The 15812-nt window shown below is 40.5% G+C and overlaps 1 protein-coding gene and 1 pseudogene across 4 annotated transcripts in view; both read right to left on the bottom strand.

The window, feature by feature from the left end:
* Positions 1-15812, bottom strand: part of PTPRA (protein tyrosine phosphatase receptor type A) — a 188025-nt gene that overhangs the window by 24934 nt on the left and 147279 nt on the right. For all 4 annotated transcript variants that reach the window (XM_061210014.1, XM_061210013.1, XM_061210015.1 and 1 more), the window contains 3 exons: positions 11796-11886; positions 10444-10520; positions 23-59 (listed from right to left, as the gene is read on the bottom strand). In XM_061210014.1, coding sequence (XP_061065997.1) covers positions 23-59; positions 10444-10520; positions 11796-11886 — 205 coding nt within the window. The remainder of the gene's footprint in view (positions 1-22; positions 60-10443; positions 10521-11795; positions 11887-15812) is intronic.
* LOC133104031 (proline-rich protein 13-like) lies at positions 3290-3770 on the bottom strand (annotated as a pseudogene).

Below are 15812 nucleotides of genomic sequence, written 5' to 3'. Positions count from 1 at the left end.
GTAAAAAATTATCTTACTTTACCTTGTGCAGCAATGAATTTGTTCTTTTCTTGGTAGCCCTGGGGGTGGGGTGGGAGAGGAGTAGAGGAGAAACAGAAAGTGAAAACCCAAAAATGGATAGGAATGAAATCCTCCAGACTCCCAACCAGTTTACAAAGCCTTCCTTGTGAAAAGGTCCAGGCAATTAACAAGGATTTCCATTCTAGAAATTTTCATGGGATTAGCTTTGGATAGCAGGAAGCAAAGATTACACGGTCTAGGCAGTCTTCTTAAAGTGAATTATTAACAAACATTAGTATAAGAACATCCAAATAACAACTCCTAGGCTAGACCCTGTTCTGATGCTCTCTTAGCTGCTGACAATCTGGGTCTTAGTGTTAATGTGTAGGAACCCTCCAAGTCAGAAGCGTGTGAGGCTGGGCCCACATGAGGAAGGAAAAAGGGTTATTTTCTTGCTGATGCTTTACCCAGGTGCAAAAGTTTTCGGGGAATAGCCCATGGGTATGGTGTAACAGCTCCCAGTGTTTGACAAGAGGGTTCTCCATTACAGGAAGTGGGAGACAAAGAAGCCAAGGAGCCCGGGGAAGTCACTTAATAGATAAGGAGCCTCTGAAAAACTGACACTGGCAGTAACTTTCTTTACTGTTTAGTCATACATCTTTTCAACCTCATTGTTTAAATATAGTGTTCACTTGAGACGTCCCAGGTAAGTGAAAAATCATTTGATTTAAGGATTGTAAATCACCTTCTGCCTCTCTCAGACAGCACTAAGATGGGCAATGAGGGAGGCAGCTTCATGGATGGGATACCATACCAAGGTGATGATGTGAAATACTAGTCTGCAAGGCAGTGGCAGAGTAAAGGAGGGGGCCGAGTCTGAGAAGCCACTTCCTATTCCAGCTCAAACAAGGTCAGGGCAGGGTTGCTTCCCAGCACTGGAGAAAGCTTTAGGCCTCAATATGGACATGTTTAGAGTTAACAATAAGAAGCTTGTTAAAATTTTTATTAAGAGGAATTCTCCAAAAGTTTTCAACCATTAGAAGATGGAAACTGATAAAGCCTTAATTCAGGATGCTGCATTCTGCTTATAGCACTAAACTTGTAATTAAAACTGAGACGCTCCTAAGAGTATGTTAAGCCGTATAATATCCTTGCTCCAGGAGAAGTTGCTGCCAAGTTCTCGCTGGAGCATGTGGGTCATGAATAGCTTAAAAGCACTGTTGGAGGGCCCAGCCCCAAAGTGCTTCCTGCTCCATCTTTACCAGGAGTGTGCTATATATCCCCCATGAAAACATGCCTACATAGTGATATGCTGACATTGCTCAACCAGTAAGGAATAACTAGAATGAGGCAAAACTACTGATCTTCCTTGTGTTATGTTCAAGGGAAAGATGAAATGTGGCTCCCTGGTTCCTGAGACATCTTTGGATTCTGAAAGTCAAATGCCAAGTTGGCTCTAGGTGGCACCTACATTCCTACCAGTTTAAAAACAAAAACAAAACACTTCTAAAGACCCTCTATACCCTTAGACACCTCAAGGTGACAGAGGAAGCTGGTCCCTCCTAAGACTCCAGGAGGGAAGCCCAGTTGCCGTCTGTACTGCCTATTTCATCTTCTCCTGTTACCAATGTCAGGTTCACTTTCAGACCTTTGTATTCTCCAAACCATAGAACCCATCCCCCCTGCCTGCTGCCACCACTCTGTGGTACCACCTCTCTTCAAGATTCATGTGTGATCTTGGTTCTGTGTGCAAAAAGGGCTTGGTAAATGATTGCCAGGGGGTGGGAATGGGGAGTAACTGTATATGGACAAGAAGGTTCTTTCTGGGGTGAGCAAAAAGTTCTAAAACTAAGAGGCAATAGCTAAAAGGTACAGCGTTTCTCTTCTGAGGTGATGAAAATGTTCTAAAATTGGTCATAGTTGCACGTATCTGTGAATATACTAAAAACCACTGAATTGTAAATTTTAAGTGGGTGAAAATTATGGTATGTGAATTGCATCAATAAAGCCACTAACAAAGTTCTAAAACAATTATAGTGATGACAGCATAACTTGGTAAACTTACTAAAAATCACTGAATTCTACATTTTATTTATTTATTTATTTTTATTTTTTAGGAAGTTTTTTTTAGTTACGTTGACTAGTTAACATGATAGTGTATGGTCAGATTAGTAATAGATTGCTTTTTTAAAAAAATTTATTTATTTATGGCTGTGTTGGGTCTTCGTTTCTGTGCGAGGGCTTTCTCTAGTTGTGGCAAGCGGGGGCCACTCTTCATCGCGGTGCGCGGGCCTCTCACTATCGTGGCCTCTCTCGTTGCGGAGCACAGGCTCCAGACGCGCAGGCTCAGTAATTGTGGCTCACGGGCCCAGCTGCTCCATGGCATGTGGGATCCTCCCAGACCAGGGCTCGAACCCGTGTCCCCTGCATTGGCAGGCAGATTCCCAACCACTGCGCCACCAGGGAAGCCCTGAATTCTACATTTTAAATGTTTGAATTTCTGTTACATAAACTGTACCTCTATCATGTTGGGAGGAAAAAAGGGTTTCGTAAGTGTAACTGGCAGCCCACAACAAATGGCCACAATTTGTTTTAGCAAAGGTTATTGCCTGCCTCTATACTCCAAGTCCTAAGGACATCTGCTCCCTCTTTCCCACCGGATCTCTCATCTGCACTCAACCCCGCTGACCACCTAACACTTCTCCATGCTTTACTCTTTGCCCTCTGAGATGCTCTTCTCTCCTCGTCTCGTTCTGTCTCACTAATGAGCACCTCTTGCCCAGTGTGCTTTGGCAGAGGTTTGTGGGCTCCAGGGCCCACTTTTCTCTCTCTAATGACTTCAAAGGCCATGGCTTTGGAATCTCTCCCCTGAGCTCAGATTAATGATGCCCAACTATGCTGGATACATCCACATGGATCACCCTATACTCTTTTTTTTTTTAAACAAGAAAGGTATAGGTTGCTTTTTTCCCCCATAATTAAATTTCCACAGCATCTCCCCAAGCATAAGTATTACAAAAGAATGTAAAAAATCACATTTTACACATTTACACAATGTGTGTAAAAAATCACGTCTTCAGCATTTAGCTCAAATCTCACCATCTTCAAAAAATAGATCTCTTGCAAAACTCATCAGCTAAAAGTTCTATCAAAGCAGTGCGAAGATGGCCTTTGCTAGCCCATGGCAATTCTTTTCCCATTTTCCCTCGCCAGTTAGGGTTGAATAGCAGAGTGAGGCTCAGATTGCGGAGGTGAGGTGGGGAGGGACACAAGGGCTAATTTCCCCCAGTACAAGATGGCATCTAAAGCTTGATGGGAGAGCAGAACTGGAGAGACTGAAGGAAAGGGTCCAGGCCCTGTATTCAGTCAGAGTCACTGCTGGAAGAGGAGGAAGAGGAGGAATGCTTGCCATGCTTGTGGTGTTTCTGCTTCTTTTTATGAGCGTTCTTCATTTTCTTCTGCATCTCCTTGTCCATCACCATTCCTGGTCCTACCATGCCAGGAGCCAATACCAGGGTCAGGTGGTGGGTATGGAGGGGGGTAGGGACCTGAGGGTTGGCATCCTGGATACCCTAGTTGTGGCACAGGATGACAGGGCCCACCAGGGTGAAAAGCTGGATTCCCCTGGGGTGCTCCTGGGGGAGTGGGAAAGGGGTCTGGAGGAAAGGTCGGGTTGGCAGGTGGTGGATGAGCAGGATTGCAACCTCCAGGGTACCCGACGTTAGGGGGCTGTGGATATGGCCCTGGCTGCCAGCACTGGGATTCCACATGTTCAGGTGTTTCCTCCAGCCCAGAAATGGAGAAAGAAGGAAACTCCACCCTAAATACACTCTACAGAGTATCACCCTATACTCTCTCATATATTAATCAATCACCACATCCTGCTAAATTCTACCTCCAAAGTGGTTTTTACTTTGATGCTTCTTCTCCAACCCTTCTACCCTCACCATCTGTAGCATGCTCCTGTAACAGCCCTCAATCGGCCCTTCCTAAATCCATGTTGCACACGGTAACCTGAGTGATCAATATACAAATGTGGCCATATCGCTCCTTGTCTTCAACACCTTTCAATGTTATCCCATTGCCTAGAAATCAAAACTCTTAGCTGGGGACTTCCCTGGTAGCGCAGTGGTTAAGAATCTGCCTGCCAATGCAGGGGACACGGGTTCAAGCCCTGGTCTGGGGAGATCCCACATGCTGCGGAGCAACTAAACCTGCGCGCCACAACTACTGAGCCTGAGCTCTAGAGCCCACAAGCCACAGCTGCTGAGCCCGCGTGCCTAGAGCCCGTGCTCCACAACAAGAGAAGCCACCGCAATGAGAAGCCCACGCATCACAACAAAGAGTAGCCCCTGCTTGCCGCAACTAGAGAAAGTCCGCGTGCAGCAACAAAGACCCAACGCAGCCAAAAATAAATAAAAAACAAAAACTCTAAGCTGTACTGAAAATTTGTAGATACCATAAGGTGACTCAATCAGCATCCAGTCCCACCCACTTCTAGCTTGACTTTCTTTCTATAGCGGCTGAAAAACTAAAAGCTAAATTTCCTAGACTCTCTTGCAGCTCAGTTCTGCCTAAGAACCCAGTTTCTTCCTAGCAGTCCCACATAAGACTTGGGATAGAAGTGAGTAATGTGAGATGGTGACTGTGCTAGGAAGATCTGGTCTTTGGGCAAGCATGGCAGCGGAAGCATTGAGTTCTTCTATAGCACCTCTGCAGGGGTTTCACTACGAGAGTCATATGGGGTAGTTGGGTACATCTACGGCTGCTCTGTTCCTGGTGACTCTCCCGCAGATTCTGTAAGCCACCCACTATCTTATAATAAACCCCTTCCTACTAGAGCTAATCAATGAATTTGGTAAAGTAGCAGGATACAAAATTAATGCACAGAAATCTCTTGCATTCCTGTATACTAATGACGAAAAATCTGAAAGTGAAATTAAGAAAACACTCCCGTTTACCATTGCAACAAAAAGAATAAAATACCTAGGAATAAACCTACCTAAGGAGACAAAAGACCTGTATGCAGAAAATTATAGGACACTGATGAAAGAAATTAAAGATGATACAAATAGATGGAGAGATATACCATGTTCTTGGATTGGAAGAATAAACATTGTGAAAATGACTCTGCTACCCAAAGCAATCTACAGATTCAATGCAATCCCTATCAAACTACCACTGGCATTTTTCACAGAACTAGAACAAAAAATTTCACAATTTGTATGGAAACACAAAAGACCCCGAATAGCCAAAGCAATCTTGAGAACGAAAAATGGAGCTGGAGGAATCAGGCTCCCTGACTTCAGACTATATTACAAAGCTACAGTAATCAAGACAGTTTGGTACTGGCACAAAAACAGAAATATAGATCAATGGAACAGGATAGAAAGCCCAGAGATAAGCCCACGCACATATGGTCACCTTATCTTTGATAAAGGAGGCAAGCATATACAGTGGAGAAAAGACAGCCTCTTCAATAAGTGGTGCTGGGAAAATTGGACAGGTACATGTAAAAGTATGAAATTAGAACACTCCCTAACACCATACACAAAAATAAACTCAAAATGGATTAAAGACCTAAGTGTAAGGCCAGACACTATCAAACTCTTAGAGGAAAACATAGGCAGAACACTGTATGACATAAGTCACAGCAAGATCCTTTTTGACCCAGGTCCTAGAGAAATGGAAATAAAAACACAAATAAACAAATGGGACCTAATGAAACTTAAAAGCTTTTGCACAGCAAAGGAAACCATAAACAAGACCAAAAGACAACCCTCAGAATGGGAGAAAATATTTGCAAATGAAGCAACGGACAAAGGATTAATCTCCAAGATTTACAAGCAGCTCATGCAGCTCAATAACAAAAAAACAAACAACCCAATCCAAAAATGGGCAGAAGACCTAAATAGACATTTCTCCAAAGAAGAGATACAGATTGCCAACAGACACATGAAAGAATGCTCAACATCATTAATCATTAGAGAAATGCAAATCAAAACTACAATGAGGTATCATCTCACACCGGTCAGAATGGCCATCATCAAAAAATCTACAAACAATAAATGCTGGAGAGGGTGTGGAGAAAAGGGAACACTCTTGCACTGTTGGTGGGAATGTAAATTGATACAGCCACTATGGAGAACAGTATGGAGGTTCCTTAAAAAACTAAAAATAGAATTACCATATGACCCAGCAATCCCACTACTGGGCATATACCCTGAGAAAACCATAATTCAGAAAGAGTCATGTACCAAAATATTCATTGCAGCTCTGTTTACAATAGCCAGGACATGGAAGCAACCTAGGTGTCCATCATCGGATGAATGGATAAAGAAAATGTGGCACATATATACAATGGAATATTACTCAGCCATAAAAAGAAATGAAATGGAGGTGTTTGTAATGAGGTGGATGGAGTTAGAGTCTGTCATACAGAGTGAAGTAAGTCAGAAAGAGAAAAACAAATACAGTATGCTAACACATATATATGGAATCTAAGGGAAAAAAAAAAAAAAAAAAAAAAAAAGAGGTCATGAAGAACCTAGTGGCAAGATGGGAATAAAGACACAGACCTACTAGAGAATGGACTTGAGGATATGGGGAGGGGGAGGGGTGAGATGTGACAGGGTGAGAGAGTGTCATGGACATATATACACTACCAAATGTAAAATAGATAACTAGTGGGAAGCAGCCGCATAGCACAGGGAGATCAGCTCGGTGCTTTGTGACCACCTAGAGGGGTGGGATAGGGAGGGTGGGAGGGAGGGAGATGCAAGAGGGAAGAGATATGGCAACATATGTATATGTGTAACTGATTCACTTTGTTGTAAAGCAGAAGCTAGCACACCATTGTAAAGCAATTATACTTCAATAAAGATGTTTAAAAAAAAAAAAAATAAAAAAAAAAATAAACCCCTTCCTGCTGAAAAGAATAGACAGAAAGTGGACTCTTGTCATCTGCAACTAAGAACCCCAACAGACACACTTGACATTCAATGTCTTCTAAGATCGAGTTCCTACCAATCCCCCAAGCCTCATCCCCCATGACTTCCCATCTTGTATCTTATAACTAAGACTACTGTTTCCAGTCTCTGACTTTGCCCATACTTCTCTTTTTGCTTTGAAGTTTCTGCCCATCTTTCTTCTCTTGAATTCAGACCTACCCTTCAATATTCAGCTCTACTGGCTCATCAGGTTGGCTGAATGTTTCTTTCTCTAAGTCCCAAAGAATCTGGGAATACCTCCTTCACACGTTGCACACTAAAGGTTATGATCTACCTGTAGGTAGATCACACTAGGGACCATATCTTATCTCTGTAACCTTGGAGCCTACCCCCAGTGCTTACCACACAGCAGGTGATCAAAAAATGTTGACTGAATTTAATAAACCTAAATCTTCTTTAATCCCCGACTCTTACTCATGGTTAACCATAAGCTTTTTCCTGCTTTTCTATTTTCACTGACTTCATAAGTACCTCCACTTTAACCCTCTTCATCTAAACTTTCATATCACCTATTAATAACCTCTGATAACCATCAAGGCTTTATAGGATGCCCTATTGTGAGCTCCAACTAAGCATGGCCAAAGGAGAAGGCTTGTTTCCTTCTAGTGCCTTGCTTATCATGACCATGAATAGACCCATCTTACTTGCTTACCAGCCTTAACATCCAACTTACTTTTGTCTGTCTTCACCTTCAATGTGGGAAGGAGCCAAACTGGTTATGGTGACAGACACTGCTGGTTACTAACTGAAAAGCTATTCCTTCCCTTTCTTTCTTGCCATCAAAACCATGCTTTTGTTCAGACATTTACGTTTCATTGGCTTGGAAGGTGATCATTCCTCAGCCCCAGAAGGGTAAATCATGATAATTCTCAGTGCCCTAGCCAGTGACTAGAGAGAGGGTGTAAGCATGTGATCCAATCCTGGCCTGTGGGCTCTGAAGGGTACTGTACCGGAGAGGCTTCTGAGAAAGGTCATGCCCCTAATAAAAAGAAAAGCATATGCAGAAATTCTCCACCTCCTCCTCCTCCTCTATGTTGTTTGTTGTGTTTATAAGAAATGTTTGGAACTGCTGTAGCCATCTCGTGAGCAAGAGACAATGCCAATAGGCTGAAGATATGAGTAGAAAGATGGAAACACCTGGTTTCTTAAGGATCTCACTGAGTCACAGACTCAGCCCACCCTAGAACTGCTATACACCTGCCTTCAGATTATATGAGAAGTAAATGTTCCTGTGTAGACCACTTCTAGCTGAGTATTCTGTTACCTGCAGATGGAAACATTCTGATATTGCTATATTCTTCCATATAATGTTAAACTCAACCTGTTCCTCCCAAACACTTCATCATAATCTTTGATCTAAATCCTGGGACTCTTAGCTGGTTACTAGCCTTTTTCCATTTTCCTTATCTACTACATCAATCATTTCTACCAGGGTTCCTTTCTTTCTAACTATAAACATATGACCATCACTAAGAAACATATACAGGAATTTCAGCAAATCCATACTAGTGAGGGTGCCTGCACTACTCCATTTCTGAAGTCCATCTGATAGCCTATTTTTTAGCCACAGCCTCTTGTTCTTCCATCTTTCTCCTTTTCTTATCCCAAGACTGCTCTTTCAATTTCTTGAGACCTAGTCCTTGATCCCTTCCTTTCTCTACTGAACCTGAAGCCCTCGGCTGACTACTTGAAGCAACAACTGACTTCCCTAGCCCCTTTGTCTGAGTACCACATGTTTTCTGTATATCACCAATCCTAGGGTACAACTGGAGAAAATCACACAACTGAGGCCCCTATATATCAAAGATTTCCATCTTAGGTAGTTCCTCGGTGCAGCTAAACATGCTTTTTTCATGCCCTTTTCAGTATTCTTTCTTACTGACTTCAGTATTCTCATGTCACAGTCCCATCCTCCCTTTTCAGCAGATAACCCTGACTTTACTTCTTAGAAAAAACAGATGAGTTCCCTCAGCTTGATTTATTCACACCTACAAACCACCTCTATCTATTCTATATTCCTTTACCATCAGTCTCAGAGCAAAAAACATCCTTTCTTATGTTCAACGCTAATCTCTCCATCAGTATTCTTTTAAAAAAAATTGTGGTAAGGGACTTCCCTGGCGGTCCAGTGGTTAAGAATCCGCCTTCCAATGCAGGGGACGTGGGTTTGATCCCTGGTTGGGGAACTAAGATCCCACATGCTGTGGGCCAACTAAGCCCGCGCACCTCAACTAGAGAGCCTGTGTGCTGCAAACTACACAGCCCACGTGCTCTGGAGCCTGCGTCCCACAACTAGAGAGAAGCCTGTGCGCCACAACTAGAGAGAAGCCCTCGCACCAAAACGAAGATTCCCACATGCCGCAACTAAGATCCGACGCAGCCAAAAAAAAAAACTGTGGTAAAATATACGCACACAAAACTGATCATTTTAGCCATTTTTAAGTGTACAGGTCTGTGGCATTAAGTTTATTCACACTGTTGGGCAACCATCACCACCATCCATCTCCAAAACTTCTGCATCTTCCTCAGCTGAAACTCTGTACCCATTAAATAATTCCCTTCTCCCCCCTCCCTCTAGCCCCTGGCAACCACCATTCTACCTTCTGTTTTAATGAATTTGACTATTCTAGGTACCTCATATAAGTGGAATTATACAATATTTATTGTTTTGTGACTGACTTATTTCACTTACCATAATGTCTTCGAAATTCATCCATGTTGTAGCATGTGTCAGAATTTCTTCCCTTTTTAAGGCTAAATAATATTCCATTGCATGTATATACCACATTTTACCTATTCATTCTTCCATTGATGGACACCTGGGTTGCTACCACCTTTTGGCTATTGTGATTAATGCTGCTATGATCATGGGTGTACAAATTCCATCAGTATTCTCTTCATGCTTCAGTAGTCATGCTTGCTCTTTCTAGCTCTCTTGCTTGCTCTCTCTCTTCCTTTCAAACTCTCTCTTTACTGGTTCCCTCCCGTCAGCCTATAAAACATACTCAAGTTTCGCACACCATCTCTATAAACATTCTCTAAATCACCCCTAAAAACCTCCTTTCAGTTTCAGCTCTTCTCTCAATTCATAGTAGACATGACTAACCAGACTTACCCAGAGTCAGATATTCTAGTCCTGTTTGGAGGACAAGGTGTGCTTTTGTTCTTAGTTATCTGAATAAGCTCAATAAAGGATTCACTGACTCTTACAGAAAAGTATACATTTCGGTTCAGATTTCTGCATGGGAAAATTCTGGGAATGATGACAGGTAAACATAAGAATACATTTTAAACTGTTTGATCTTTAAAAAAATGTTTTCAGTCTTTTAAAAAAATCAGACTCCTCAGGGAAAAACTGAAATGACAAATATTCCTCCTAACATGCAGCTGAGAAGGAATCAAGGAAATAATGAGAAAAGCTCAAGTTCCTTACATTGATGAATGAAGCATTGATGTAATCAGAATCTGGAACTCCTTCAACTGGTGTCAGATGGACTCTAGAGTGGTCATCTAGGAAAAAAAAAAAGTTTTTTCAATTAAATTCAATTTTATTTTTCACTGGTCCCAATGCAACCAGGCCAGTTGTGACATCTATGACTATGTGTAGAGAGACACACAAGTTTAAAGTTGTCACTGCAGCACTATTTATAACAGCAAAAATTCGGACACATCTCAACCATCATTAGTGGACTAAGTTCAATAAATTAAGATATATCCATAATATGGAATAGTAAGCAGTTGATAAAAAGGAAAGTGAACACTTCTGTTTCTTGACAATTACCAATATATATTAGTTTTGTTTTTATTTTACATTTCTCTATATTATAGTCGTTTCAGGTATATAGCATTATAGTTCAACATCTGTAATAACTATAGCGATCACCACCACAAGTCTAGCTACCATCCATCACCATACAGTAGGACCCCCCCACCAATCCATTTCACCCACCTCCAACCCCCTTCCCCTCTGGTAACCAATAATCTGTTCTCTGTATCTATGAGTTTGTGTTTGTTTTGTTTTGTTGGTTTGTTTTGTTTTTTTAGATTCCACATGAGTGAAATCATATGGTATTTATCTTTCTCCATCTGACTTATTTTCCAATATATATTGGGAGAAAAAAGAAAAAAGTCAGAGCAATGTATACAGCATACCAGTTATACTAAAAATATATAATATATATACATGTATTTATACACAAATAAGACATAAGTATCTGTAAATGCCTAGTACAGTGGTCTTTAATATATTATGCACCCAAAATTACACCAGGAATTATTTAAAGGATGAATTTTTTAAAAAAGCAATTATAAAAAATAAAACAAAGTTCAAACATTTTGCTCTCGCATCCCACTGGATTATGCATATTCCATTCTGGAGACCATTAGCCTAGAAAAATATCTGTTAGGTTATAGATAAACTGATTAGCAATGGCTAACTCTGGGAAGGAGTTACAAAGAGAACTCTGAATTGGAATTTCTTTGCAATGAGCAACAAAAAAACCCCACAACAACCATGTACTTGCTGTCTGGTCTTAGTGAAACTGCTCTCCTTAACTTCCTAGAAACTTTAGGCCTGCCACAAAAAACCTGGTCAAGCACCCTTACTGACTTTATGAGCACCTGGGGTTGCCTGGGGAGCCATAAAGGCTCTTTCAGCCCAAAGGCTTGACTCTATTCTTATTACCAGCTTTCCTATGATCAATCACAAGATTCTTTCCATCCTCAGAAAATCTGGCTACAGATGCAGTTTCAGGTTACATCCCAAGAAACCCTACAAACACTCACAAGGCAAGATGTTTACATATCGATTTTTTTCCTTGTTCTCCTCCTTGGAGGCAGCTTCACAGGTGGCCTGGATAGGACAAGCAGGGAGAGCCTGAAAGGTTAAGAGAAATTACAGGAGTTATTAACAGGGATAAACACCAAACATACAAACTGCTGCACTATACTCTGACCTGGCAGCAAGTTCTACCTTTTCTTGGGGGGAAAAGATGTGCCCAGGTGAATACTTGCACCTAATACAGAGAGTGCACCTCTCCTCTAAATAGCTTCTAAGCTCCTTAGAGTTTGAATGCCCAGAGGGCAGAATGCCTTTCCTGTTACTATAAGCACAGCATGCTCTTTATATGATTACTATGTGGTTAGCAGCTTGTTACAATGCTGGGTCAAAATGGACCACCCCAGTATATAGGACTGGGGACATAACTGAAAGGATGGGCCATTTATCCCCATGCTGACCACCATACAAAGCTGAGATGTATCTCACACAGAGTAACCACACAGGAGGGGTCTGGATGGTCAGTTGAGTTAGGAGCCTGCCAAGGGGGTATGGCAGCCCAGCCTCTAGCATCATGTGGTAAGGAAGCAAGGACAGGTGAGTGGGTGAGAGGGCATTCACATGGATGCAGCAGTTAGGAAGCAGAGGACTTGGATGAGGTAACACTGAATCTGCAGCAGTTTGGGAGCAAATGTAAATCAGCTAGCACTGGGAGGTATGTGGATAAGTATAAATGGTTTGACATGAGATAGTCTGGATTATATGAACTTGAGCAAATCGGCCGAAGTTTCCCATAAAATTGGGATAATAATATCTGCTACATAAGGGGTAAATAAGATAATCTCATGTTTGGCATAGAATAAGCATTCAATAAATTCGTTTTATAGGAGCAGGAAGCTAAACTTTATTATTTGAACTGTTTTCTTCTGTGTTCTATATATTCAAAACTAAGAAAGCAAAAAGAGAAATAGTTTAAAATTACAACCTAGACAACCTTCTTGATAAGTGATTTGGAAATATGTTTTAAAGCCTTAAAAATATTCATATGCTTTGACCTAGCAAATCTGGATTCTAGCCTAAATAAATAAAAATCTCTATGTTCAAATTATTTACTTCATCATTATTTAGAATGACCCCAAACTGAAAACAACCTTAGTATTCAGCAGTAGGAGAACAGTTAAGTAAATTATGGTTCATGTATTACTTTTCATTCATTCTTTCAACAAACATATAATGTGTACCTACTAGGTACCGGGTTAGGTACAGAGCAAACAGTGGTGAATCAATCATATACACAGTTCTTGCTCTCATGAACAATGCAAACTTGTGGGTGAAAGACAGATATTAAATAAATAAAACAAGTAAATATAAAATTACATACCATGATAAATGCAATGAGAGAACAGATTATTAGAGAAAGTATCAGAAAGCCCAAGGAATACCCCAATACAGATTAAGGGTAGGTCTCTATGAGGAAGGATGAGTATGGAAAATAGTATTCCAGGCAAAGAACAGCATGTATGATGACCCAGAGGCAGGAGAAGGCTTGGTTTGTGTGAGGAAATAAAGTGTCAGTGAGGGTGTTATGTAGAAAATGTTGCTGGTGGAGATGGCAAGAGGAAGTGGGAGGAGATGAGTTTTTTGACAAGGTTGATCACATATTTCTACATACGTCCTTGAATAGGAAGTTTGAATTTTACTTTAAGTGCACGAGGAAACCATTCAAGGTTTTTAAACTGCAACCCACTTTACCTGTTAAAGAATCACTCTGGCTGCTACATGGAAAATGGGCTGGGAGGAAGGCAAGTACAGAATGTGGAAAGATGATGGCACAAGGAAATAGATGTATTTGAGATATATTATGAAGTTAGAATGACTAGATTTAGAGATGGAATGAACAAATGTTGGGGAGAGAAAGAGTCAGGAATGAAGGATGACTCTCAGGTTTCTAGCTTGGATAAAAATAATAAAAAAGATTAAGTAAAGGAAATGCCAGCCTAAAAGGAACCAATTTTGCCAGAAAGAAACAAGAGTTTTAAGAAGGAGCAAATATACTTCCTAGGAACCAGCAAGATAGTGGTAGGAGAAATTAAAGTGAAATACCCCAAGATAACAGGAGTCAAGGTCTCATAGTCCATCTACCTTCACGTATTCAAGAGATTTTCTTTTCAGAGTTAAAACCCTGGAGGTTCTGCATGTTACTTTACTAAGAAAGCCAATTTCTTCAGACCCAGTGCTGTCAATACATAAAGGGGAAAAAGGAGTTTCCTGGACGAGAAGATTGGAATTTCCCAGTTTGCACAAACCCCCAGTTTGCCTTCTCTTTACCCAGATAGGCTACATTTCCACCTTGATGCAGGGCAGGATGAGACACAAGTTTTTAAAAGCCCTCAAGACTAATCCTGAAGTATTACTTTTCCTGTACATCCCTTGTCTAAAATGATGTAGAACAGATGTACTGACAACAAGATTCTTGAAAATAGTCCTCAGGGTCAGTAATGACAATGACCACATCTCAAAGTCCTGTCAGCATCCCTAGCTCCCCCAGTCATGATGAAGAAAAATTAGGTCTCCAGGTAGGCTGAGGCTCCTAAAAGGAAAGTTAGGAAGAAACAGGAGTCACTGTTTGACAAGAGAAAATAAAAGATTTGCTTTAGAGAACACTGTACTAGATGCAAAATATCAGATTAAAGAGCCTAGGTCAAGGATGAAAACAAGGGGAATCCTACTCCAGGCTGAAAAACCCAGCCTGGAGAGCTGGGCAGAAGCAGCTGAACCAGAAGGCTCTAAGATGTTAAATTCTCCACAAACAGTAGGTGGCATCAAAGACCACTTCATCCCTTGCTTAGGCCTTTACTGGAAGCAAGGCTGTCATTTTCTTTAAAATGTCAGTTAAAAAAATTTTTTTTTCAATTTTTACAATTATTTTTTTAAAAAGTATATCCACCACCCAATTTAACTTATAAGTTCTCTTTCGGCCCTTCCTCATCACGTCCTCTTCCTTCTCTCACAAGTAAACTTGGAATTTTGTATTTATTATCCCCTTGCTTTATTTGTATCCATATATTCTGTATCCTTAAAAATATATATTTTTATTGTTCAGTCTATTTTTTGATTAAAATGCAATGATAAATGGTGACTTGCTTTTTTTGCCCAACATTATGTTCTGAAGATTCCACTCAGGTTGTTCCATGTAGCCAAAGTTCATTCATTTTAACTACTTTGTAGTCCTCCATTTTTAGACCATACCAACATTTATTTATCCATTCTACTACTGGTGAATATTTGGGTTGTTTACAGTTAACCGTCCTGCTTTGAGCACTAACTGTATGTGTTTCCTCATGCACATGTGCAAGAGTTTCAGGTATGACTATCTTTAATCTTACCAGATGAGGTCAAATTGTTTTTCAAAGTAGCTGTACCAATTTACACTCCCACCAGCAATGTAAAGTATTCCAGTTATTCCATATCCTTGTCAACATTTGCTATGGTCAGACTTTAAATGTATCAAATGTAGGTTTAATTTATATTTCTCTGATTATTAATGAGGTTCACCATCATTTCATAGTTTACTGGTCAACAGGGTTTCCTCTTCTGTGAAGAACCTAGTTGAGTGTTTCCCCATCTTTCTACTGGATTATTTATCTTCTTACTACTCTGCAGAAGTTCTTTATGTGTTCTGGAAACTCATTCTTTATCAGTTATAAGTGTTACAAGTATTTTTTACCAAGTTTGTGGCCTGCCCTTTCATTTTCTTTATAGTATTTATTTATGAACAGAAGTTTTGCATTTTAATGTAGTCAAGTTGATCAACCTTTCCCTTTATAAACATTTTAAGTCTTAAGAACACCTTCTTATGTGAGATCATAGTATATTTTCCTACATTATTGTCTCTACATTTTTTCCTTTAAATTTCAGTGTTTACATCAACTGGGACTGATTTTTGGTATGAGACAGGAATTCAATTTCATTTATCCCATGGGGTTACCCAGTTGTCTGAGCACTATTTATTGTAAAGACCATCC

The sequence above is a fragment of the Eubalaena glacialis genome, chromosome 13 (genome assembly GCF_028564815.1).
Source record: "Eubalaena glacialis isolate mEubGla1 chromosome 13, mEubGla1.1.hap2.+ XY, whole genome shotgun sequence".
NCBI lineage: Eukaryota > Metazoa > Chordata > Mammalia > Artiodactyla > Balaenidae > Eubalaena > Eubalaena glacialis.
Note: the sequence above shows the minus strand (reverse complement) of the source record. Positions and strands in the feature narration are given on the sequence as shown.